Genomic DNA, 26,467 nt, shown 5'->3' on the forward strand with positions numbered 1-26,467 from the left:
AACTATTCCTCCCTTTTTATAACATTGTGCTTATGGGGCAGTCAGTTTCAACTTGCAGCATTTCTACTTAAGGCATGGGGATCAGTATCCAGAGACATTTAGCCAGATAACGCACAAGTGTCGTGTTCCACATTTTGAGGATATGAGAGTAACTAATATGAAAAATCTATTGGTATATTCCCCTCTCCCCGGAAAATAATTGGCACAGTTTTGAGGCTGTTTGATGTAAATGTCTGATTTTTGTTTTTAAGGTTTTTAATCGACTCTGGTTCACTCTCGTAAGACCTGGTGCTTTGGCTGTCCTGTCCCACATGTTGCTTAGCTTTCAGCATTCTGCAGAGGCTTTTCACCTGGTAAGTTGTCAGTTTGGCTCAATTGCACTAAAGGGTTTTCCCCATTTTATTTTTTGTCCAGGGTAATATTGCTTAGTATAGTTGTCTTTTTATCTTAGAAGTGTTAATGCTGTAAAACTATTAAAATGGTGTCAGTAAAATGTAATAATTAAAATGCAATACACTTTATAATGAGCTGAATGAAAAAAAAGGATTCAAATTTAAATATAATACCCTTTAACAGCCACTAGCAGGCACCACAAGGTTAAAAATGTACTTCCCTTGTCAATATTAAAAAAAAAAAAAAGTAGTAGGCTTTATTTCAGAATGTAAGTGGAAGCTTTATTTACATGCAAATTAGATATTCCATGGGATTTCTTTGAATAATCACAATTATAACCTTTTCTGAAGAGGAGCACCCACATGAGGATCTCTAGGGAGCGATACTTATCAGAGCAATGTTTTTGTTCCATATTATTCGGGGATTCAAGATAATAAACTTACATGTTTCACAAGTTCAGTTGGCCAGGCTCAGCAGAGTGTCCTCCTTTCTTCAGTCTTCTTCTCCTCTTCTCTTCTCTTACTAGTTACCAAGTTATTTATTATTACATGCTTTCCAAAAATCCAAAGCCTAGGGCAATGCACAATTAAATATAAATACGTGGCAAAGAGGAAAACAATAAAATATTCTGTTCTTTCTGTCTGAATATTGGCTGCATCTCCAGTTTTAGGCTAATTCTGTGGGGAGCTCTTGCTGTGAGACTCTGCATTGTCACTCAGCAGGACTTTATCTGGCATTCTCTGCTTGCCCTCTCGTTCTGTTGCTAGGTCAAGCTGGTCTTGTTATCAGGTGTCCATTACAGGTCAGGTGGTTCTGGTCAGAATCTGGCTTCCCCTGGTTTTGTGACCCTGCAGCTTCCCTGTCTACATGTAATCAAATGGTTTTAGGTGCACTATCCCCAGCAGCTAGTTCTGTTCTGTCAGCTGCTTTGGGGGAAGGTTACAGTTTCTAGGTCTGCCTTACTTCAACTGACCAGTTTCTTTGCCTTCAATCATTTGCACACCTCAGAAAGTGAAGCCATTTGCTGTAGTTCAGAGCTTGAAGTTTTTGCAAAGCCCCACTGCTGTTTCTGTCCAGAAAGATGTGGTGTACAAAAATAGACCCAAATATTGGACAACAGTATAGAAACAAACAATTTTGCAATTTTTGGAAGGATTTAGACAACAAACAGTGAAGACATCGAGCATTTGGAGTTCATTTCTAGTTATTGAAAATGTATTTCTGTCTTTTGTACACAATGCTAATTCTGGTTTGTTTATTTTCTTTTGTTTGGAAACACTGCCTGAAATGAATTTTTGACATGCCTTATGCTGGGCTGGATGTAGGCATAGGCAACAAAGGCACATGCTTTGTGTTCCAAAACATGGGACTTAACCCCTCAGCCCCCTCTCCCAATTGTATTCCACTTTCCAGGGAGCAGGAGAAGAGAAAACACCTTGCTGCAAATCCTCTGCCTGCTGTTATAAATCAACCCTGGTCGTATGTAATAACACTTATGGGTAAAAAGGATCCCATTTTTAGTTACCAAAAATTAATTTCTATCTTCTGTACTCGTGCTCATTCTGATTTTTAGGACTCGTCTGTGACCTGGATATATGGGAATATGCATGCCAGTATCCTTCAGGTCTAATGTTTAATGTAACTTTTACCTTCTACCTAGATGTTGTTTGGTTTCCCCCTGTTCCATTGTAAACCGGTACGATAAGACCTGGTCTTGAGTATCGGTATAGTAAAAGAAGTTAAATAAATAAAGAGCAAAGCCAGTCCCCTTGTCCAGTAGTGATAGCATCACAGGCAAGATGACTATTTTGAACTTCTCCTTGAGGAGAAATATGTTTAGGATGGAACCCACCTAGCATCTTCAGAATGAGGAAGTACTTAGAATAAAATGTTTCCTTACTCTTGCCAATGGATTGTTTTGATGGCTCTTGCCTCGAGTAGGACTGAGACCTGCATTTCCAAGATCTCTTGGTTCTGTGTAGTAACTGCCCTTGGGAGTTGATTGGGTGAGATTTTTAGGAAGCACAGTTGGTGATCTGGAGCCATCGATGCACCAGCAGCACCAATCTACCTCCCCTCCCCCGACCAGGATATTGTAGACTGGAGTTTTGTATCTGCTGTCTGTGGGGAATCAAAATATCTTTTGGCTGCATGTTTAAATCCAGTCTCTTGGGCTTACGCTTCTAGTACTTTGGTTTTTGTTGCTGGTTGTCCTGGCTTGTTTTGAACAGAAGAGTGTTTCGTTTGGAGATGGCGTTTAAGCTTGCTTGGCACCATGGCGCTATTGGATAGCTTCTCACCACACACCAAGCACAGTGGTGTTGGTGCTGTCGCATCCCCAGTGAAAGTAAATCCAAATGAAAGATAGCTTTCACTGTATTGCCTTGAGCTCACCGTCTTGTCTTTTTTCTTTTGTCGACCTCTCATACTAGGGCCTTCATCTAGGTCAGAATTGTGTCCAGGGTCCTGTTCGGCATTTGCCTTTTCCATTCTCAAATACTTCTCCATCACTGCTGAGATAGTGTGCGCAGCCACACACTAAAATAGAAGAGTATTACATAATCTGCCACACTTAAAGGACCTCTGCCAAGCATATACTGCAATATAAAGGGGTACAATGAGAAATACTATGGTCATGAGGCCAGAGTACAAGTACCAGCTCGGTGATGTCATTAAGTCGCGCGAGCGTTCAAAGCTCGCGCATGTGTTATTGTACACGGCTCCTACACTGTAGGAAGCGTGACTGCGCATCGTAGGGGAACAAAACACAGGGGGCACTATAGTTTGGGGAACTTTCCCCGCGGCACACCCGACCATGTGTCGCGGCACACTAGTGTACCGCGGCACACTGGTTGAAAATCACTGCCATAAGGAGAGGATGAGTCATAGGTCTTTCCACTTGGTGCCCAAGTCGGGTAAGTGCCATAAAGAGGCTGTCCCTGGTGAGGTAGAGGAGGTCGAGGCTTGTGAACCGTCAGATGAATCTGGGGGTAATTCAGAATCTATACCTCTGGAAGAGGGGAATTTCTGCCTGACTTGGAGTCACAGAGGACTCTACTCTGTGACTCCAAGTTGTCTGGTCTGAAAATGCTCACAGTAGATGAGGTGATGCTATGGGAGTACAGAAGAAAGACTCCATCTTGGTCATCTTGTTCAAGGCTTCTTGTTTCCTTCCACTCCTGGAACCAGTGCAGGAGTTGATTGACCTTTGGAATGCTCCAGAAGCAAGTTTTAAAGGTGGGCGTTCCTTGGGCCGAAAGCAAGGAAGCAGTTGTGATTCCCAAAGGTTGATGCCCTGATATGTGCTGTCACCAAGTGAACCACCATCCTGGTCAAAAGAGGAGCAGCTCTGAAGGATGCCCAGGCTATTCTCAAGTAGGCATTTTGAAGAGTTGGCTATGAATTTGCAAATAGCTTCTTGCTGCTGCTTGGTAGCCTGGGCAGCTTTTGTCTGTCTCTCAGGAGGCTCAAGGAGTTTAAGCCAATAGTGGCCCGGCGATGGAGCCAGGAGCCGCATTTTTAGTGGATGCAGGCTGTGACTTGGTGATTACGGCAGCTAGAGATGTAGCTTCTGTGAGAGCAGCAAGATACCTGCTGTGGCTGTGGAACAGGTTGTTGGATACAATTTCTAAGTCAAATGTTACATGGGTTATCCTTTAAGGGTTCTCTCTTGTTCAGGAGTGAGTTGGAGAAGATGGCAAATGGGATGAATCCAAGATTGCATGATTGCTGGAGGACAAGAAAGCAGCGTTGTATTCCTTTGGGTTGAGAAGCCATTCCAGGGACTCCTGTCATTTTTGCCCTTATAGAGATGCAGCAAATCAAGTGGCCCTTTGGAAAGTCCCAGTCCTTTCGGCCTAAGAAACCAAATAAAGACACAGGCTCCGGGACTGGAGCATCTCAATCTTCGCAATAAATGTGTGGGGTCCCTACTGGATCCAGGGATAGGCAGATGTCTATCTCACTTTTATCCCAGGTGGGCCCAAATCATGATGGACCACTGAGTCCTGGATGGAATAAGAGACTGATATGCTCTAGAATTTCTCTGGATGCCTTTATGGTTTCTCCATGCAACTTGCTAGCAAAGAGAATGGCAGTGGAGGCTACATTGAAAAGGCTGATTGACCTCAAGGCAATAATTCCAGTTCCCAGATCGCAGGAAAATATGGGGCGATATTCTATTTTGCTGTTCCCAAAAAGGAAGAGGGTTCCTTCCGACTGATCCTGGATCTTAAGGGAGTCAATCGGCATTTGCATGTGACTTACTTCAGAATGGAAACCTTTCGCTCCGTAATTATAGTAGTCTAGAAAAGAAGTTCCTCATGTTTCTCGATCTGACAGAAGCCTATCTACATATCCCCAATCAACAGGAGCATCAGCGGTTTGTTCGCTTTGCTGTTCTAGGGCACTATTATCAGTTTCAATCACTGCATTTGGTCTGGCTACAAAGCCTAGAACCTTTTCCAAAGTCATGGTGGTAGCAGCAACATCTCTGCGCAAGGAGGACATTTTAGTCCATCCATATCTGGATGACTGGTTGATTTTTTTTTTTTTTTTTTTTTTAATTCTTTATTTATCAATTTTTGATAAATCACATAAATGATTTACAAATATAGTTTACACAAAACACATATATAATGGTTAAGAGTTAAATCAGGGTCAACAACATCTTACTTCAAAAAAGTAAAACACAAATATAATTCAATTCATTTGTATCGCTCTGAAACCATATCCTATTCAATACAATCTTGAGAGATGTGCGGGATATCAGAAATTCAGGGAGATTTTAATAATATTCCTTACAAGAAAGGGCATAATACAGAAAAACTGGATATATTTACTCATATATTAGGCACTGGGGATGAGGTAGTGATCCTACATTGCTCTATAAAATGTTTCAAATGGTCTGGAGCAAAGAAAATAAAAACTTCATCTTGCTTTGTTATCAAACATTTGCAAGGAAATCTTAAAGCAAAGGAATAACCCAAAGCAACTACCTCTTGACGGAAGCCTAAAAAGGACTTCCGCCTTTGTGTCGATGCAGCTAAATCTGGGAATACCTTGATGTCTTTACCAAGATAATTGATGGGGAACTTGGCAAAGTATTTTTTCATAACACAATTTATATCGTTAATAGATGAAAAATTTGCCAACAAAGTACCTCTATCAATTATCTGTGCAGTCGAGTCCTCAAGAAAATGGGTTAAGTCTCCTTGAAACATTTGTTCAGCAGGTTGTAATAATTGATTTTTTGGTTTAGGCAAAAAATAACAATTAATTACCACAGGAGAGTCCTCTGCTACAAATCCAAGACCTTCATTTAGAAATTTCTTAAGGGAAATTAAAGAAGTTTCCCCAACTATCCTGGGGAAATTCAAAATTCTCAAATTTAGGCGTTTGGAGTTGTTTTCGAGGTTTTCAACTCTTCTTGTAATATTATCTCTGTCTTTTATGACTGCAATTTGAAAATCTAAATTTTTCTTTTCATTCAATTCCAAAACTTTTATCTTCTCAGTTGAATCTTTCAATTGTTTTTGAATTTGAAATACATCTTTCTGGTATCCTTTATTTATTGCATCAACCTTATTTTCCAGAACTTGAATATGGTTAATCACTCCCGCCATCATGTCCCATAATGTGTCTAAAGTTACCACCTCGGGCCAGTGTATTGGGATAGGGGATGTCCCGCTGGTCAGCTGAGTCCCAATCCCTTCCTTGGGAGACGGCATTTCTAATCCTCCTACTGCTCCTTCAATATCCAGTGCTTCTCTTATGGAAGCTTCTCCTAGTATCCCATTACCGATCCTCTGTACAGGTGGTAGTCCGGTGTTTGGACTAAGGGAGGCCTCCTCTGCAAGTCCGGCCTGTCCTCCCTGACTGGCAGGAACGCCAGTCTCCTCGGTTCCTTCCTTTGCTACTCCAGGTGAAATCATAAAACGACTTATATCTGGTAAAATTGGAGAAGGTAAGGACAAAGGGGGAAAAACCCTCACCTTTCCTTTTCTCTTCGGAGGCATTTTAAACACAACAGTTCAACTTATTTACCAGAAACCTAAGTAGCTTTCAACTGTATTGCCAATAATAACCCGCAGATAGTCCAGAGATAGAGGCAGGATAGGAGAATAGAAACAATTTTACCTTAATCACATCCGCGGAGTCTAGAAGCGAGATCCAAGCGAAGCCAGGCAAAGCCAGTGTAGCGCGCGCCGGCTCTGCTACGCGCCGCTCCTGGCCCGAGTTTTATGGGGCTTCCTGCTTCCTCTCGCCTGGGTCCGCCCCCTGACGTCAGCAGGTCAACTGTGGGTTCTCCGTCGGAATTACGAGCAGCCGCTGCAAGTCCCGGATCGCTTTCAGCAGATAAACGGTGGAGTAGCTTTACCTTCTCACCTCCTCTACTCTCTCCGATGACTGGTTGATTTGAGCCACTAGTGTAGTAGAGAGTCAGTTGGCATCTTGCAAAGTTATTTACTTCCTTCAGGAGCTAGGCTGGGTGGTGAGCTTAGGCAAAAGCAGTTTACAGCCAACACACTCTGGTATACCTCAGAGTTTAATTCGATACAGTGTGTTCCTGCCAGAGAAATGCATCCGGAAGTTGGTGACTCAAGTTCAGTCCTTGAGATGGCCATTTGTTCAACAGTGTGGACTTATTTGCAGGTCTTGGGGCTGACGGTGGCTACATTGGAGGTAGTACCCTGGGCAAGGGCACATATCCCCAGCGGCAACCGCGCCAGTGGCAGGAGACCCTCAACGAAAGGGGTAAGAGACCCCCAACAAACGGGGAAAGACGCCGAGCAGACCCGCTGCTGCCTCCTGGCGCTAAGCCGCGCCCACCATCTCGCCATCGGGCCTATCAGAGGCCAGGAATGCCGCCCACAGCAGCCCTTTAAATTTAGGGCCTCGTTTCGGCTCCGCGCGCCGAAGGAGCGCATCAAAGGGGCAGGCCCCTTTGTGTACCCCTTAGTGCAGCCACTAAGTGCTTCACCAAGAACTTGCTGATTCTCCGGCATCCTTACTGTTGTCTCAATTCTCTACTTTCTTTTCAGTCTCATTTGTCAACGACCTTTCAATTATACTCTCTTTCCCTATCCCCACGATAAACATCTACTCTCAAAGGAAAAGAACCAACCATCCCACGATCCTCCAGCACAATTGATTGATCCCCATCATGACCTCACCCTTAACTCAATTCCTGGGGCTTTCTATATTCTCATTAACGCTTTAATGCCCAATCCATCACAAAAAAAACGCATCTCGTCAACTACTATCTACTTGACTCACAACCAGATATTTGTGGCATCACAGAGACCTGGCTGAAACCCACAGACATCAGACTAATCAACCAATTACCCATTCAACTAAATGATGTTTTCTCTATTCCTAGATTGAAAAAGAGAGGGGGCGGACTGATCCTAGCAGCAAAAAAAGAGCTAAGATTAACTTTACAAAGCACTAAACACAACTCCAAACACGAATGCTCTATATTTAACTCTAAACAGCTTCAGATATGCCTACTTTACACTCCACCTGGTCTTCTAGAATCAGACCCTTCTCCACTGGTAGAGTTTATTGCAAAATACATCAAAGCCAACACTCCAGCCATCATAATGGGAGATTTCAACCTCCACATCGATGTGATCCCACACTCCACCAACTGCGAAGCACTGCTTTCATCCCTTAAGGTTCTGGGATTCACGCAAATCGTTAACAGTCCCACACACAAAGCTGGACACACTTTGGACCTCATTTTCATAAATTCAGGTCTCACTCAACCCTCCCCGCCTCATTGCACCCTTATTCCATGGTCAGACCATCGGATGATCACAATTGATCTTGTTATCAAGGAAAACCCAGCTCCCACCTTCTCCAAAACCACGATTCATTACAGAAAATCCTGCACCTTAGAGGACCTCAGATCCCAACTTTCGACAGAACTTGCCAACCTGGATTTCTCAGATGCAGATTCAGCCATCGCCTCCTGGCATAATATCATAAATAAGGTAGCTGAAAAAATTTGCCCTTTAAAAACAAAAGAGCTAGACCCTCACTCCTTGAACAAAAAACCTTGGTTCACACAGGAATTGAAAAAAATCAAACTAGAACTAAGACGCAAAGAACACTTATGGCGAAAGAGACCTACCACTGATAAGCTAACGGAGTATAAAACCCTCATGCACATCTACAGAAATAATATCCTCCGAACAAAAAGACTATTATGCCATCAAAATTCACAATTTCTTCTTTGACGCCAAAGCATTGTTCTCCTATGTCACAGAGCTCACAAAACCCAGCTCTCCAGTCATCCCAGACGACCAAGCCCACTCAAGGTGCACAGAACTTGCACTATTCTTTGAAAATAAAATCCTTAAACTAATAGCCCCACTGGCATCCTTGAATACAGGAACACCTTCACACTTCTCCCCCAGCATAGACCAGAAAGCACAACTAAATTCTTTCGAACCCACTACTTCCCTCAAAATTGAATCTATGCTCAAAAAGATGAAACCCTCCACTCATCCCACTGACTCTATTCCCTCTAAACTATTGCTCACCATTCCCGAAATTATCTCCAAGCCTCTAGCAGAGATTATCAACTGTTCGCTAAATCAAGGATCTGTACCGGACACACTGAAACTCTCCACCCTCAAACCACTTCTCAAGAAACCCAACCTGACCCCAATAGACCCGGCAAATTTTCGCCCCATTGCCAACTTGCCATTTGTAGCCAAACTCATGGAGAAAGTAGTGAACAGACAACTTTCGGAATACCTAGAGGAAAATAAGATTCTTGCTCCAGCACAATTTGGTTTCTGTAAATCCCTCAATACGGAATCCCTTCTGATTTTGCTGACGGACAGAATCTACACAGGCCTTGAAAAAAAGACCCCCTACTTGCTGGCTCTACTCGACATATCCACGGCCTTTGACACGGTGAAGCACTCCATACTTACCAATCGTCTAACAGACATCAGTATATTAGGAACGGCCCTGGACTGGTTCAAGTCATTCCTCGACAATAGAAAATTCAAGGTTAGAATAAATAATAAAGAATCGCACCCAGTCAAAGCCACTCTTGGAGTCCCTCAAGGATCCTCTTTATCCCCCACTCTATTTAACATCTATCTTCTACCCCTCTGTCAACTTCTCACTAACCTAAAGGTTACGCATTTTATTTACGCCGACGACGTCCAGATCCTGATACCAGTCTCAGAATCAATAGCAAAAACATTTAATTTTTGGAACAACTGCCTACAATCCATAAACACACTCCTCACCAGCCTTAATTTAGTTCTGCTCATCACTCAGGATGAAAACTCCCCATCAGCTCAAATGACCTTGACCACACATGTAAGAGATCTAGGAGTAACCATAGACAACCGGCTGAACTTAAAAAAAATTCGTCAATAACACAACAAAACAATGTTTTCACAAACTACATATATTTAAAAAACTTGAAACCTCTCCTCCATCTCCATGAGTTCCGTTCAGTTCTCCAAGCTATCCTATTTTCTAAAATTGACTACTGCAACTCCATTCTAATCGGCCTTCCAGCTGTCACTACAAAGCCATTACAAATGCTACAGAACTCCGCAGCCAGGATCCTAACCAATACCAGCAGAGGTGAACACATCACTCCTATACTTAAGAGCCTACACTGGCTCCCCATTAAGTTTAGAATTCTATACAAAGTGCTAACTATGATACACAAAACCATCCACTCACAAACCGCACTCGAATTAAATTGCCCTCTCCAATATCAATCAACATCCAGACCCATTAGAACAACGTATCAAGGCACCCTTTATGTACCCTCGGCCAAGTCTTCAATGAAGAAACGTGCCTTCTCGATAGCCGGCCCTATTCACTGGAACAATCTACCATCGGACCTTCGCTTAGAACCATGCCTGTGGACATTCAAGAAAAAATTGAAGACCTGGCTCTTCACGGAAGCCTTCACTTAGTATAGGACTTTATTATTAGCATGAGACTATCTAAACTGTACCATACATATTTAATGTTTTCCATGCATAATACTTCCAATGTACTCCATGTTCAATGTATACCCTGTTTATCGCTTGCTCACTGTTTTTATTGTTTATTGTTCTATGTACACCATGTCTATGGTAATTCCAATTCTGGTTATCTGTAAACCGAAGCGATATGTACTAGTACATGATCTTCGGTATATAAAAGCCTTTAACTAAATAAATAAATATTTGGTCCCTTCAGCTTGTGGTGCTCTCATGGTAGAATCCGCAATGACAGGAGTACTCAGTAAGACCAATGGAAGTGAACAAGTAGTCCAGTGTCTTCAACAGCACTCCTTTCCTGTCCATCTCTCACATTGCTGGGACGGACTATGTGAGGGACAATTTTCTCAGCAGGTAGGCCTTAGACCCAGGTGAACGGGAGCTGACAGACGACACCTTTTAGCTCATATTTTCTCAGTGGGGGCAGCCATATTTGGATTTAATAGCAAGCTACAGCAATGCAACAGTGTCTTGGTTCTACAGTCGCAGAAAGGATCTAAGAGCATTGGGAATTTTTATTTTTTTTATTAAGTTTTTATATACTGTGCAAATAAGGCCATGTATATGCCCGTCTAGGCAGTTTACAATGTTACATTCATAATATCAATATCAATTATCAAAACATTCACAGAAAAATAAAAAGTAAAAACATCGAAAAGCAGATTACTAATTTTGTCTTGATTGGTAGTATTAGTGGACGTACTGTCATTACTACTATATTTGTATATTGTATGCACTGTTAAGCAGGTGGGTTCTTCTTAAAATATTTAGAGTTTGCAGTCAAACAGATGTGTTCAGGGAGAGCGTTCCACAGAGTTGGACCTGCCACGGAAAAGGCCCATTTTTGGGTTAGTGCTAAACTTAACTGTTCTGATTGAAGGAATCTCCAAAATACATTTGTCCATGGACCGAAGTTGTCTGGATGGTCTGTAGATATTTAGAAAAGAGCAAAGCCAGACAGAAGTTGTATTGTATAACAGGTTATGTATAGTTGACAAGATTTTGTACATAATACGGTGGGTTATTGATAATGAGAAATATCCACCATAAAACGTAAGTATTGTCAGTGGGATGGCTGGATGGGAATGTGAGCATACACATCTTTTAGATCCAGAGCACACATCCACTCCCCCTTTTGTATGAAGGGGAAGATTGCGTGGAAGAAACTAATTTTGAATTTCTCCCAGAGTTATATGCTTGTTCAGGCTTCTTAAATCCAGGATTGGTCTCAGTCCCCCAGATTTGTTGGGGTTTTGGAAACAGCAGGAGAAGAACACCTAGCCATGGAGATGGGGAGGAAATGGTTCTATCGTCTGCTGTTCGAGGCGTGAGTCCACCTCTCAGCAAAGCTGTGTCGAGTGAGACGGAGCCAGATTGAAGACTGAGTTGTGAGGAAGCACAGGAAGCTGAAGAAATGCAAGCAGTATCCAGACTCCCCAATCTTGAGAATTTCATATTTCTTTATTTCAAGAATTGATGCTCTTGTCCAACAGTGGCCACGGAATGGGGTGTTATGTTTTCCCTCCCTGGCTGATGGTCAGCAGGGTAGTTTGGAAGATTGCAAGTCATACCGAGACCATGCTTCTGTGGCTCTGGATTGGCCACAGAAACCATGGTATGCCAACCTCTGACTCCTCCTAGTGGGCAGTCCTATGAGACTGCTGGTCAGGGAGTTCTTCTGTATCACGGGCTGATCGTGCATAAAAATCTGGGTCTGTTCTGTCTTACGGTTTGGCCTTTGAGAGGGCTTGTCTGCTGAGGCGTGGTTATTCTCCAGCAGTGATATCCACATTGCTTCACACTAGAAAGTTTTTTGCATCTCTGGCTTATATTAAGGCTTGGGCAATATTCGAGAACTGATGCAGGGTGAGAGGTTCTTGCCCTCTCAGAGTAGAGATCCCTCTGATTTTAGAGTTTTTGCAGGAGAGATTGGTTAAGGGCTTGGCCCTAAATACCCCGAAGGTGCAGGTGGTAGTGGCTCTCGCATGTTATACAGCAGAGGTTCTTAACCTTTATTCTGTCGGCACACACCTGACAGATAATGCTTACAAGCATGACACACTGAACACATGACTGTCACAGGGCTAAATGTAAACATATACCCTGCATCCACAGGAACCTCCCCAACAATGGGTGCAGAGCAGAAATAGGACACTCCCTGTACAACTCATATAAACAGAAGATATTCTGATTCTGGTATAATCTCAGTAACAGCAACACAAACTCCTTCTACTACCAAGCACAATAGTTCTACTTATAAAAAGGTAGCAGTTCACCACTAATGCATGTCCTTTTGAGAAAACACCGCAAATAAGACTGATACACATCCCTATGTGCTAGTAAAATACCTCACCTTGGTCACATACACACACAACCGACCTTCAATAATGTGGAGACAAAAGCTGGAATGGAAACCCCAAAAAGTCACTCTGCATGCAGTGCAAAACTGGAGAAATGGAAACAGAGAGATATTTCCTCCTGCACTAAACAAAGTACAAAGATTGCTGCCATCCGGTCCCTGCAGCTATGGGACCCAGGAAGGGAGGAGCTTCTGCCCAGGGCAGGCAGGTACCAAACTTTCTGGTATTCTGATGTCGGCAGGCAGCACTCACGTAGTAGCGGGGACCAGGATGGGGGCAGGCAGCAAAGACTCAAATTGGCTGCACTGCCGTGGCTCGTTACTACACACAGTGTTTCTGGGGAGGGTGGGGGAGAAAGAGGCCCTGCGACGCTACAGGGTGGTAGACAACCAGTGTAATCGGAGACAAAATAAAAGTTGCAGAAAGATATAGAAATAATCACAATTGTATATTGCTACCAACTTGATTATAAAGAATTTCTAAGAACACTCGGATATGTTGACTATATACATATTACATCCTATGAAGTCCAGGAGGCAGCTCACTTGGCACAATGCAAGTATTAAGAATAAAACGAGCAGTAAATCTGAGAGACTGAAATCATACCCTGAGACATATGAGTGAAGTTCATTCCTGCCAATAACAGGCAATGTGTTTCTTTTAAAAGTGATGCTGCTGATGCATTCTTCACCATGTGGGAGTGCAGGAAAGGAGGTTTGGGATGCTTTGCAGGGAGAGGTGGAAGAGAGAATATGGGGGCTGCTGAGCAGGGAGGGCCAGTTAAGAGCAGCCTCGAGACAGCTCACTTTACTGACCGTGAAGTGAGTGAGGGGCACTCTGGGCTGGATTCTGATTCCCCGGTTTCCAAACAGCTACTTGGCGCAAATCTGCTGCGGCCACTATGCAATCAAAATCACTACAGCCAGAAAAGCAAAGCATTTGCAAAGAAGGGCATGTTTTCCTGAGGAGCTCACCGTCGTTCCACGCGGAGGGGAAGAAAGCTTTCAGTGGCTGCAACACATTTCCTGGTGCTTTGTGACACACTAGTGTTTCGTGACACACTGAGAACCGTTGCACTAGAGCACAGGCAGTTTCATGGGCAGAGATTTAGTTGTCTCCAGTCGAGATTTGCCAGGCGGCAACATGATCCTCCTTACATACTTTCTCCAAGCATTACTGCTTGAATGTTAAGGCTCAAGAGGACACGGCCTTCTTGCGAGTGGTGTTGACGGGAGCATAGGCAGCCTCCCACCTGTTTCAGGAGTAGCTTTGGTCCATGCCACCTGTGTGGATTGTCCTGCCTGGGTGCAAAGGAAGGTGAAATTACTTCTTACCTGATAATTTTGTTTCCTCTGAGGAAGTTAGGCCAATCCACAATCCCGCCTGGGCTGCCTACTTAATTCTAGTTTGTCCCTTATTCAGGAGCGATGCAGAGTGTTCTTTATAAGTCTTTGAAAAACCAGCCCCTAAGATCAGTTGATGTTAAAATTTTTACTGAGCTCAGTACTTCCTAGTTGGCTGGAAGAAATGAGTCGTTGGCAGTTAATAGTCATAGTTCAAATATAATCAGTTGTACACAATTCGGCTTTTCTAGAGATACTGGCAGGTTGATGGCTGGACAGGGCTATAATGTTGGTGATGTCAGCAAGTCAGTTTTCTCAGTCTTCATCTGCTGGTAGGAGTGCATAACCCATCAGCATGGATTGGCCTGCCTTCCTTAGAAGAGAGGAAGTTATCAGGTAAGTAATTTCACCTTTCTGTAGCTGGATGAAGGACTTGAATTTCCAAGGACATCATGCTGGTTTGGTCAAGCTCCTTGAGGAAAAGTCCATAAATCATTATTAAGATGGAAATGCAGGAATCATTGCTTATCCCTGTGATAAGCTGCATGGAGTCTATCTACCATTTGGGATCCTGCCAGGAAACAGGATACTGGGCTTGATGGACCTTTTGGTCTGACAGGGTATGGCAATCTTATGTTTTGTGTTCTTACGGCATCTTTCTCAAACTCTGTTTATGGAAGCAAATGAAACAAATTATGGCTCATTCAACCAGTGGAGTGTTTTGTGTGACTTATGAATGAACATGATTCTACCACATCTATTGAGTTCTCCTTCTGGTTATATTTTTTTTTTTCCAGATTGTTCCACACATTGTCAACTTAGTCCAGTCTTTTAAAAGTGATGGCCTGCCTTCCAGTATCACCTTCCTAGTGCAGTTTACAGAGTTGATGCACTGTATGATATATCATTATTCGGGATTTCCAGACCTCTATGAACCCATTCTTGAAGCTATCAAGGTAAGGATTCAAACTGTACCTTTTTTTTTTTTTTATGAGGAGAGGCTTGAGAAGAGAGACAGCCATGTGTCATGCCAAGAATGCTCAATAGTTTCTGTACTACTGGCACACACATGTTCTCTGGGCTCTGCCGGTCAAATCCTCTCTTCAGCAGTAGGCATAAGCAGTAGTGTCTGCAGTCACCAAGCTCTACTGCCACATGGCTGCCAGTGGTGGAAATATGATACCCCAAGGTAGTGAATGAAAAGGGTTTAGTGCAATTATCTTTTGTGACAGATACCTGCTAATAAGGGCACCATGGCTTTTAGAGACCAGAATTAAAACAAACCGCATTCAGAATAATTCTGTCTGTCTAAACTGTTGTATTGATGGTGAGATCTAACAGGTTGCTACTATCGGATACTCTGTGGGTACATTTTAGATCGGCGGCAAAAAGGGCGTTCAGTGACGCCCGCAAAGCATTTCAAGCTGATGGTGCGGTCGCGGTGGAAGGCTTCGGAGACGGGCTTGGAAACCCAGGTCCCGTACTACAATGTCAGAGCAGACAGAACAAATCTTTGGAGAACTGGCTGGGGGGGGGGGGGGGGGGGGGAGAGGATTTTAGTCAAGTAAACAGTAGCTTAATCCATTGATGAATAGCCAAGGAATCTTACTGGCATTGGTTTCAAAGACGTTGCATTCCACGTTCTTCAGGCCAAGAGGAGAAACTGCAGAATGGCAGGGCCCAGAAGAATGGAAAAGAATGTTTTCTTTAAACAGCACTAAACTAGCAGGAGTTGCTGTGACAATGTGCCTTTGTGTCTCTATTTTTTTCTTTTTTTTTTTTTTTTTACCTCCCTCCCACTCCCTCCATTTACAGGAGCTGCCTAAACCTAATGAAGAGAAGATTAAACTGATTCTCAATCAAAGTGCCTGGACATCCCAGTCCAATTCGCTGGCATCTTGTTTATCTAGACTTTCTGGAAAATCTGAAACCGGAAAAACCGGTCTCATAAACCTGGGAAATACGTGCTACATGAACAGTGTCATCCAGGCACTCTTCATGGCCACAGAGTAAGTTGGGTTTTTTTTTTAAACTTGCAGCCCTTTTATAACGTGCACATCCTGTTATGGAACTGGATTGTTTTAATCATAACGGAAAGACCGGGAGCGTTGGCCGGCCCTGTATCATCTCGTACGCTAATCGCAACGTGGTGGTGCTTGGAGGCTCCATGATGACTTGGTGGCATCGTGCAGGCTTTTGTTTTAGAGCTAGTTATGCCATTTGCTTGAATCTCTGGGAAAACTCAGCCCTAGAGAAGAGGGTGGGACAGATTACTTCAGGGGCGGGGATGGGGGTATCAGTTGCTTTGTTTAACCACTACCTTAGAAACAAATATGACAACAGACTAAAAATGAAAAACCCATCTAGTCTGCTATTTATTTTTAAAATGTTGCCCCTCCTGTCTGTTGCAAAGCCTTACTTGATCTCACTTACCCTTGCTTCCTGTCTGTGCCTGTCGCATGCTGTCTTGAGTTTTGATACAGTTTTTACCTCTGCCACCTCCACTGGGAGGCTGTTCCGTGAACCCCCCCCCTTTTCTGTGAAGACCTGTTTTTCCTTAAGCTGCCCCTCATCCCACCTTGGCCTTGTTATCACGAGCTCCCCTCATTTCTGGAACTTCCCTCCCTCAGAGTAATGTGTGCCTCTTGGATATGACAGGGTACATTTTCATTCACCCACCTAGCAGCACAAGTAAGCACAGACTGTTCCACCTGCCCAAAGTGGCTTAATAGCCAGGCACACCCGCAGACGGGAAAACGTCCACAGGTGCATTGTCGTATGAAATGAGAGCACAAGGTCCGCACGTTGGCTATGCGGGTACGTTTTTGAAGCGTAAACATAGGCATGGAGTTTTCTTCCCCGACCAAGTAACACCCCCCTGCCTCCCCCTCCGCAGCTGAAAGTACACCTATGATTTTAGGAAGTTGAAAATGCAGCTAGACAGAATTATTCATTCAAGTTCCTGATTTTTACCCACATGGACCCTAGCTAAACCTGTGCAAAGGGGCCTTCATGGGTGCCACTGAAGTCGTTCTTGAAAATGAGTTTGCCATACCAGCTGCATTGTAAACTATCTCTGCCCTTCCAGAATAAACCCAAGAGCACGCTTGCCTGCTCAGATGTTTTTAAAGCAGTTGTGTTTACCGGTTTTTAATGTCATAGTGTATTCCAGTTCCCAAAGGTTTCCACGAGCTGCACTTAATTTCCTGACTGAGCCTCAGGTATGACATGCAAGCATCTGTTAGATGTAGCACATCTCGGTGGGCAGAAACCTGCCAGGAATGTTCATGTCATGCCTGAAAATCAGTGAAGAGTAACTGCAGTGCATGAATATTAATAGCCAGAGAGATGACTTTTTTTCCTGGCACTACTGAAGCAAAACATCTTATGACACAGATGACTAATGTCCTTATTATTTGACTGAAGTCATAATTGTGCAGTATGCTGTTAATCATAATTGAATAAAAGCTATGCCAATGTGTTTTTGTTGTTCACCTATTCCCTTTTTGATTCCTGAACATATCACCCCATTATTCTATAGTGAAGCATTCTGGTAGCAGTGTGGGGCCTGGAGAAAACTGAAAACTTCTGTTTGGGGAAAAATTAAAAATGAGCTTCTTTTTGTACTCTTTCAGTTTCAGGAGACATGTGCTCGCTTTAAACCTCAATGGGTGCAATTCGTTAATGAAGAAATTGCAGCATCTGTTTGCCTTCTTGGGTCATACTCAGGTATGCCTCTTTATTTTCTAAGCACATTGGTAGCAATTCCTGCCTTTGCAGTGAAGGGACGGTTTGGTAAGTCACTGTCCAGATTCATGCTTCCTTGGGGAGGACAAGGGATGTCATACAAGAGACCATCAATTACCTTGAACGGGCAGGAAAAGATGCCAGCTGCATCTCTCCGGCATTTCCATTTGTCTAGGTCATTGAGCAATAAGATGACATCAGAGGACACCTCGTTTTTCCTGTTTCCCTGCTAGAGTGAAGTGACACTATAGATGCTTTCACTGGTGAAAGTTAGGAGTGGACCAAAGAGGCAGAGCAAATAGCCTCCAGAATAGATGAGCTACCTTGAAAAAAAACAATGCATAGCAGTATAGAAAAGTTGGCCAGAAGGCTTTTTCGTAAGGAGGGCTATGGGCTTTTGCTGTTCAACACCAAATACCTAGGTTGCATGTTTGTTCATTTTCATTTTTCTTTGGGTTGTTTTTTTTTTTCCAGTGCCTCTTGGCAGTAGTTTCTCTTTATCCTGTCTCAGATTTGTTTAAACAGGACCAATATGCTTTTAAATCCTTTGTTCTTGTGTACTCATTTCAAGTTCTTTACTTTGCCATAACTGTCGTATGTATTTTTAATATAAGGCTTTAATGCTCTAAAATGTGCTTTCATGAAGCTTCATCTCTATGAGGAATATTCCCAAGAGATCCTTATTTGAGCGTACTGGATATCCTGTGTGTAGCTGACTTTGTTTTATTACTTTTTACCAACAGAGGGAGGCCTATGCTCCTCAGATTTTCTTTGAGGCTTCCAGGCCACCATGGTTCACACCTAAATCCCAGCAGGACTGCTCTGAATACCTCAGGTTTCTACTAGACAGGTAATCTTGAATGCAGTGGGTTTATGATGAAGAAGAATGGTATTTATTTTTTCTTGGTAACCAGTCAGCACGGTCTGGGGCAAAATAATAATTCTGAAAAAAAAAGAAATTTCACCTTCCTCACAGCCTGATACAGAAAGGATCGTGTGAGAACGGGCACTCCGTGTTAAGCACCTGCTCTCCCAACGTGCGCCCAGCCACCTCTCCTGGGCATAAGATGCTATATTTAAATGAGGGGCCACACTAAAAGGAGGCGCTAGGGATGATTACGTGCCCCTAGCGCCTCCTTGGCCAGGAGAGGTGGCTCTGTCAGTGGGTTCAGAAAACTGGCGTTCAATTTTACGTGTGTCGGTTTTCCAAATCCACTGACAACGATCGGTTAGGAAAATGGAAGCTAGTAAAATTCAGCTAGGATATTAAGTTGGAAAGTGTACAGAAAAGCAGTTTCTGGGCGGCTCATAAATTAACGCCTTGGGCAGGCGTTAATTTATGAGCATAAAATGTGCGGATTGGCCGTACATTTTTACTTTCTGAATCCTGGGTGACAAATAGCCTCATCAACATGCATTTGCATGTGATGAGCGCTATTAGTTTTCAAGGGGTTTGGCCGCGCATTTTCGAGGCGCTAAACCCCTTACAGTATAAGGGGTAATAGATGCCCCTCAAAGACACGAGACCAAACCCGTGTTAAACAGTGCGCATGGCCGAGCACACTCTAACAGAATCATCCCGTCAGTGAGCATAACTACCGTCAGACCAGATGGCTGGGTTATGGTCACTGACCAGCAGATGGAGACAGAGATCAACAGGTTCGCTAATATCACTCCCTCTAGACATCCGTGCTGACCTCAGCCTGCCAGTATTCTCTGTTTCCAGCAGATGGTAGGCGAGCATCTGTGCTGTGAGCTGAGGCCTGATTAGGCTGAATTAGAGGAATCTGTTGTGGGCTGCTCGGGGACAGATTTTAGTTTGTCACCCCTAGGCACTGTTGGTAGTGTGCCCTCCCCTTCCCCCCCTCCCTGGGAAGGACATCACCAATTAAATTAACACTGACCTTCGTTTCAACCTTTTTTTTTATTTCAGGGCACACTTTCAAGTTTGCTCAAACCTTGTGGTACACCAAATCAAATTTTGCACAATTCTGACCCTGCTTCCCCTTCCACCACCAGGAGGAGAGCTGCACTCCTCACCTGTGCGTGTGCCTCATTCTGCCAGCTTCAATCTGACATCTGTACATGCAGGCCCAGCTGATTACACAGCCCCACACATTCAAACACCAGATTGAATCTGGCAGAGGCTATGCACACAGGTAAGAAGGGCTGTTCACCTCCCAGTGGGAAGGAGGAAAGGAGGGAAAGGTTACCAGAGTTCTGGTAGGTGAATCACCTCGGGAAATCACCTCGGATTGTACTGAATTAGCAGTTCATTTTGATGGGGGGGGGGGGGAGTCCTGTGAACTGTCCTCATGGAAAATTATACTAATCTACTGTCAAGCACGTTCGAGTTCTGTTACCATAAAATATTTCTGAGCAGAATACAAAAGCCTCCGTATTGGTGGTTATGTCCTATAAACAAGAGAATTAATTACATGCCTGAAAAAGTCAAAATTAGCCAATAAAATGCATCTATTCCCATGTGGGAGACATGTCCCAAGTCAGGGACTTTGAACTGCGTCCCATTTTATTTCAAACCTATGCATTTCCTAGCGTGTAGCAGATGGACTCAAAACAAGTGGGTATAGTGTGCTCGTGCTAGCAGTTGGAGACGGATCTGACGTCAGCACGGGTACATATTAGAGATGTGAATCGGAACTGAAATCCGAACAGATTCTGGTTCCGATTCACATCTCTAGTACATATACCCCCGCAGGAAGTGCAGCAAATCAGTAATTTCCGTCTCCAAAGCAGTTTGGAGCTACCCACGCTCGCTGAGCGGTTTTCCAAATTCTAATGACTAAATTCTTAGAAAAAACCTACCTGAAGACTAGCCCCGCACTCCTGCGGTGATACCATTCGGTCACTCCCCCAGTTGAGTTTCCCGAGGTGATTTCCGTGGTCCCTCGGAGGTGAGTGCCTCGGTCCGGTGGTCGGTTCGCGGCAGGGACCTAGCCCCCGAGTGAGAAGGGCTCGGGTGCGGCTTGGCCCCCGAGCGAGACGAGTTCAGGCGCGGCCTAGAGGCAGCGGGTGCACCTCCTCGAGCGCGGCGGTGACGGTAATCACCCTCTCCCCCCGCAGCCGGAGACAGCCCGGGTCGCAGCCGGGAAGCGCCGAAGACAAGGTAAGGCGTACATTTTCTTGTTGGTCTCTGAGGAACCGAGGAGTAGCAGAGTCTGCCTACGTGGCAACCCGCCAAGGGGGTCGCCATTTTGCCTGTCTGCTCGCCGACGCCTTCTGTCTGGGTTCGCAATAAGCGCATACTGTTAGGCACCCGTCGCTAAGCGCATACTGTTAGGCGCCCGTCGCTAAGCGCATACTGTTAGGCGCCGGTTGATAGGCGCCCGTTCATAATAGGCGCCAGTGGATAGGCGCACATATTTTGCGCATATTACAAAGCGCAGACTCTAGCTGGGTTAATAGACGAGATGGAGCGTAAGAGAGGCCATGCGTCAGCGGAGCCGGCACCTCTAGAATCGGGCATAAGCCTCTGCTCCGCATGCAACCTTAGAGCCACACAGTGCGAGGAAGCAGACTCCCTATGTGCCCAATGTGAAGAGGCCCTGGGAGCTCCAGGCCAGGACCGGTCGCGACCCAGCGTCCTTGCCAGTTCCTCAGGGAACACCCCGGACCTAGCAGGCAGCGGGGAGCTGCCAGGGAACCCGAGAGACCTGCTGCCCCTAAGGCCAGATTCGGCCTCACTTTCCTGGGTGGAATTATTTAAGGGGATTCATGCCTTTGTCACGATGCAGGCTGCGCCCTGAACGGGTCCATATGTACCGGATGACCCGGCCCCTGGACCCTCAAGGCCTAGGCACGGCCGCTCGCCACCCGGAAGCCCCACTTATGGGGATTCAGATTGCCCTGAGGAAGACTAAGAGCCCCCCGAGGAGGGAGGATTTCCCTCGGGGATTGAACCATATCAAACCATGAGGCGCTTCTTTCTGAAAGAGGATCTTCCAGGCCTGATCTCTCAATGCCTGTCGGAACTGGCTCTTCCGGGCCATGACACCCCGGGGGAACCAAGAATGAACCCCCTGTTAGAGGGCCTGCGTCAAATGACTCACCATTTTCCCCCTCCTAAAAGCAGCACAGCAGCTAATCGATCTGGAATGGAATGCGCCGGAGGCCTCATTCAAAGGGGGTCGGGCCTTGGCTGGCATGTACCCCTTAGACCCGGCAGCTAAGGAAATGCTGGCGTGCCCTCAGGTAGACGCCATAGTAAGCGCAATTGTGAAGCGCACCACCATTCCGGTAGAAGGTGGGACGGCCCTCAAGGATACACATGACCGGCGCATGGACGCCATTTTGAAACAAGCCTTTGAGGTGGCAGCCATGTCCCTACGAATTTCGACCTGCTGCACCGTGCTGACACGTTCCTGTTTATCACAGGCCAGGAACAACACCCCGGGAGAAGAGATGGAATCAGCTCTTTCGTTTCTCACTGACGCAGCCTCCGATCTAGTCCGTACGACAGCCAAGGGAGTATCATCCACAGTGGCAGCCAGGAGGCAGCTCTGGCTACGTAATTGGTCGGCCAACTCCTCTTCCAAGACACGTCTCACGAGAATGCCCTTTAAGGGATCCCTCCTGTTCGGCAGCGACCTCGAGAAACTGGCCAATAAATGGGGCGCTTCTCCATTACCCCGTCTACCAGAAGACAGGCCAAGGAGGAGCCAGCGCCCGTTTCCTAGACCATCCAGAGGTAGAAACTCGCAGCGCTTCAACCCATACAGGACTCGCTACCAAGCACCCCATCCACAGGCCAGGAACCAGTCCTTTCGGACTAAGCGCAACAAGAGAGGAACCGGCTCGGGTTCGGGTCCCGGCTGCACCCCACAAGACAATCAGCCGACCCATCCGGGGGTAGCAGCCATAGGGGGCAGGCTAACCCTCTTCTACCGCAGGTGGGTCGAGATTACCTCGGACCAGTGGGTCCTCTCCATCATCCGAGAAGGGTACTACCTGGACTTTCTTCGGCTCCCACCGGACAAGTTTGTGGAATCTCCTTGTTCACCCCTCAAGGGGATGGCACTAGAAGTTACCTTGCAGAGGCTCCTGTCTCTAAAAGCCATAATCCCAGTGCCTGCAGGGGAGATACATTCTGGGCATTATTCCATTTATTTCATAGTGCCCAAGAAGGAGGGCACTTTCAGGCCAGTCCTGGACCTCAAGTCGGTCAACCGACACCTATGGGTCCCCAGCTTTCGCATGGAAACTCTACGGTCTGTCAAAAATTCAGTTCAGCCAGGGGAGTTTCTCACATCCCTAGATCTGTCGGAAGCCTACTTGCATATACCAATTCATCGGGATCACCAGCGCTATTTATGCTTCCAAGTCCTGAATCAACACTTCCAGTTCTGAGCTTTACCCTTCGGGTTAGCCACCGCGCCGCGAACCTTTACCACGGTCATAGTAGTAGTGGCGGCGTCACTCAGGAAGGAAGGAATTCTCGTCCATCCCTACCTGGACGATTGGCTAATCAGGGCAAAGTCCCCGGAGGAGAGCCGCCAGGCAACCAACAGAGTTATGTCTCTTCTGGAAAGCCTAGGATGGGTAGTAAACCTGAACAAGAGTTCCCTACAGCCTTCTCAGTCACTGGAATACCTAGGAGTCCAATTCGACACCCAGGAAGACAAGGTCAGTCTGACCTCCAAGAGAAGATCAAAGCTCCGGAATCATCTGCAAGCCCTGCTGAGCGCCATCCGGCCCACAGCTTGGGATTACTTACAGGTCCTCGGCCTTATGGCATCCACTCTGGAGGTGATACCAGGGGAGCGGGCTCATATGAGACCATTACAACGCGCCCTCCTATCTCGGTGGAGCCCACGATCACAGAACTACACCGTACACTTACCTCTACCAGCCAGAGTGCAGAATCAGATACGGTGGTGGTTTCAACCCGGCCACATGAGCCGGGGGTCAAAAATGTCCTCCCCAACCTGGATCCTGCTCACTACAGATGCCAGACTGACCGGATGGGGAGCACATTGCGAAGAACTCACCGCCCAAGGGCGGTGGAACAGAGAAGAGTCGGGGTGGAACATCAACCGACTAGAGGCACGGGCAGTCAGGCTAGCGTGCCTGCGATTTGCCCACAGACTTCGCAACAGAGCGGTCAGAGTGATGTCAGACAACGCCACCATGGTGGCATACATCAACCGACAGGGCGGAACCAGAAGCCAACAGGTATCCCTAGAAATAGCCCCCCTGATGACTTGGGCGGAAGCACATCTCCAGGACATCATCGCCAGGAAGGACAACACCACGGCAGACTTCCTCAGCAGAGAGCCTAAATCCAGGGGAATGGCAGCTGTCGCCCACAGCTTTCCAGATGATTGTGGATCAGTGGGGGACACCGGGCATGGACCTACTAGCAGACAGGTCCAACGCTCAAGTAGCCAGATATTTCAGCCGCAGGCAGGATCCGCTATCCCAGGGGATCGATGCCCTGGTACAGCCATGGCCTCAGGGGATCCTGCTATATGCCTTTCCTCCATGGCCCCTGCTGGGCACCATTGTACACAAGATTCAGCAGCACAGCGGCCTAGTTCTTCTAGTAGCCCCGGACTGGCCAAGAAGACCCTGGTACGCAGACATGAGAAGACTACTGGCAGGAACTCCATTTCCCCTGCCTCCACACAGGGACCTGCTGCGGCAAGGTCCCATCCTCCATGAGGATCCAGCTCAATTCTCTCTTACGGTCTGGCCATTGAGAGGGCTAGACTGAAGAAAAGAGGATACTCGGGGCCGGTAATAGATACACTCCTCCGAGCACACAAGTTCTCCACATCACTAACATATATATAAGGATCTGGAGAGTATTTGAAGCCTGGTGCGAAACTCACAGCACCAATCCACATGCCGCGAAGATCCCTATCATTTTGGATTTCCTACAAGATGGACTTCAGAAGGGTCTGTCCCTCAATTCCATCAAGGTCCAAGTAGCAGCGCTATCCTGCTACGGTCCCCAGAGTGACAGCAACAACATCGCCACACACCCAGACATTTCACGTTTTCTGAAAGGAGTTAAACACATTCGCCCGCCACTGAAGTGGCCAGTACCCCTGTGGAACCTCAACCTAGTTTTGGAATTTCTAGCGGGACACGCCTTTAGACCACTTCGAGGCCTGTCTCTCCATTTGCTAACCTTGAAGATGGTGTTCCTGCTGGCTGTATGCTCGGCACGCCGCATCTCAGAGCTACAAGCACTGTCCTGCCGTGATCCGTTTCTCAGAATCACTCCAGAGGCTATCCATCTTCGTTCGGTTCCTTCCTTCTTACCCAAAGTGGTCTCACACTTCCACCTCAACCAAACCATATCCTTGCCTACCACGGAAGGTTTGAAGAAATCGGAAGAAGGTCGAATACTATGCCATCTCGACATTGGCAGGCTGCTGTCCAGCTACCTGGAAATGTCAGAAGCAGTACGAAAGACAGACCACCTGTTTGTCCTTCACAGTGGGAAGAAGCAAGGGGAAGCGGCCTCACGGGCAACCATCGCCCGCTGGATCAAAGAAGTTATCAAGGCAGCCTACGTAGATGCAGGGAAACCACCGCCTCTACGGGTCAAGGCTCACTCTACCAGAGCGCAAGCAGCCTCTTGGGCAGAAACTAGGATGCTGTCGCCTGCAGAGATATGTAAAGCAGCAACGTGGTCCTCCCTCCATATCTTCTCCAGATTCTACCGTCTGGATGTCCAGGCCATGGAGGACACAGCATTTGCGAGGGCAATCCTGAACGGACCTCGGGCAGCCTCCCGCCCAGTCCGGGAGTAGCTTTTGTACATCCCACTTGTTTTGATTCCATCTGCTACACGCTAGGAAATGTTGAGATTACTTACCTGATAATCTCCTTTTCCTTAGTGTATGCAGATGGACTCAGCATCCCGCCCGGCTGCCGGTCTACATGGGAATTCATCGACTCACGGTAAGCCATGTTTTTTCTTATAATAGGCCATCCACCCTGCTGGGTGTCGACGCCTTCCGGTTGAGAACACTGGCGGTCTCCAGCTACTATCAATCGGTCAGGGTAATCCTGTTCATTTAATCGATCGGTCAGCTACAGCTTTTGCAAGGAAGATTACTGATTTGATGCACTTCCTGCGGGGGGGTATATGTACCCATGCTGACGTCAGATCTGTCTCCAACTGCTAGCACGAGCACACTATACCCACTTGTTTTGAGTCCATCTGCATACACTAAGGAAAAGGAGATTATCAGGTAAGTAATCTCAACATTATTTAATCTCTAGACAGCAGTAAGTTTCTAACCTTTGGTGTGTCTGGCTTGAGATGCTGGCTCAGTATCTTGGTTTTTTTTTGGTCGCCACATCTCAAAAAATGTATAGTTGCGATGGAGAAGGTACAGAGAAGGGTGACCAAAATGATAAAGGGGATGGAACAGCTCCCCTATGAGGAAAGACTAAAGAGGTTAGGGCTTTTCAGCTTGGAGAAGAGAAGGCTGAGGGGGAGATATGATAGAGGACTTTAAAATCAAGAGAGGTCTAGAATGGGTAGATGTGAATCGGTTACACTTTCAGATAATAGAAGGACTAGGGGGCACTCCATGAAGTTAGCATTTAAGACTAATTG

The 26,467-nt window shown here is 45.9% G+C and overlaps 1 protein-coding gene across 4 annotated transcripts in view; it reads left to right on the forward strand.

Annotated features, from left to right (window-relative positions):
- The window catches only part of USP38 (ubiquitin specific peptidase 38), a 132,672-nt gene that overhangs the window by 39,078 nt on the left and 67,127 nt on the right, over positions 1–26,467 (forward strand). For all 4 annotated transcript variants that reach the window (XM_029598521.1, XM_029598795.1, XM_029598701.1 and 1 more), the window contains 5 exons: positions 252–353; positions 14,922–15,080; positions 15,940–16,133; positions 17,760–17,853; positions 18,615–18,721. In XM_029598521.1, the coding sequence (XP_029454381.1) occupies positions 252–353; positions 14,922–15,080; positions 15,940–16,133; positions 17,760–17,853; positions 18,615–18,721 (656 nt within the window). The remainder of the gene's footprint in view (positions 1–251; positions 354–14,921; positions 15,081–15,939; positions 16,134–17,759; positions 17,854–18,614; positions 18,722–26,467) is intronic.

Source organism: Rhinatrema bivittatum, chromosome 1 (assembly GCF_901001135.1).
Source record: "Rhinatrema bivittatum chromosome 1, aRhiBiv1.1, whole genome shotgun sequence".
Taxonomy (NCBI): Eukaryota; Metazoa; Chordata; class Amphibia; order Gymnophiona; family Rhinatrematidae; genus Rhinatrema; species Rhinatrema bivittatum.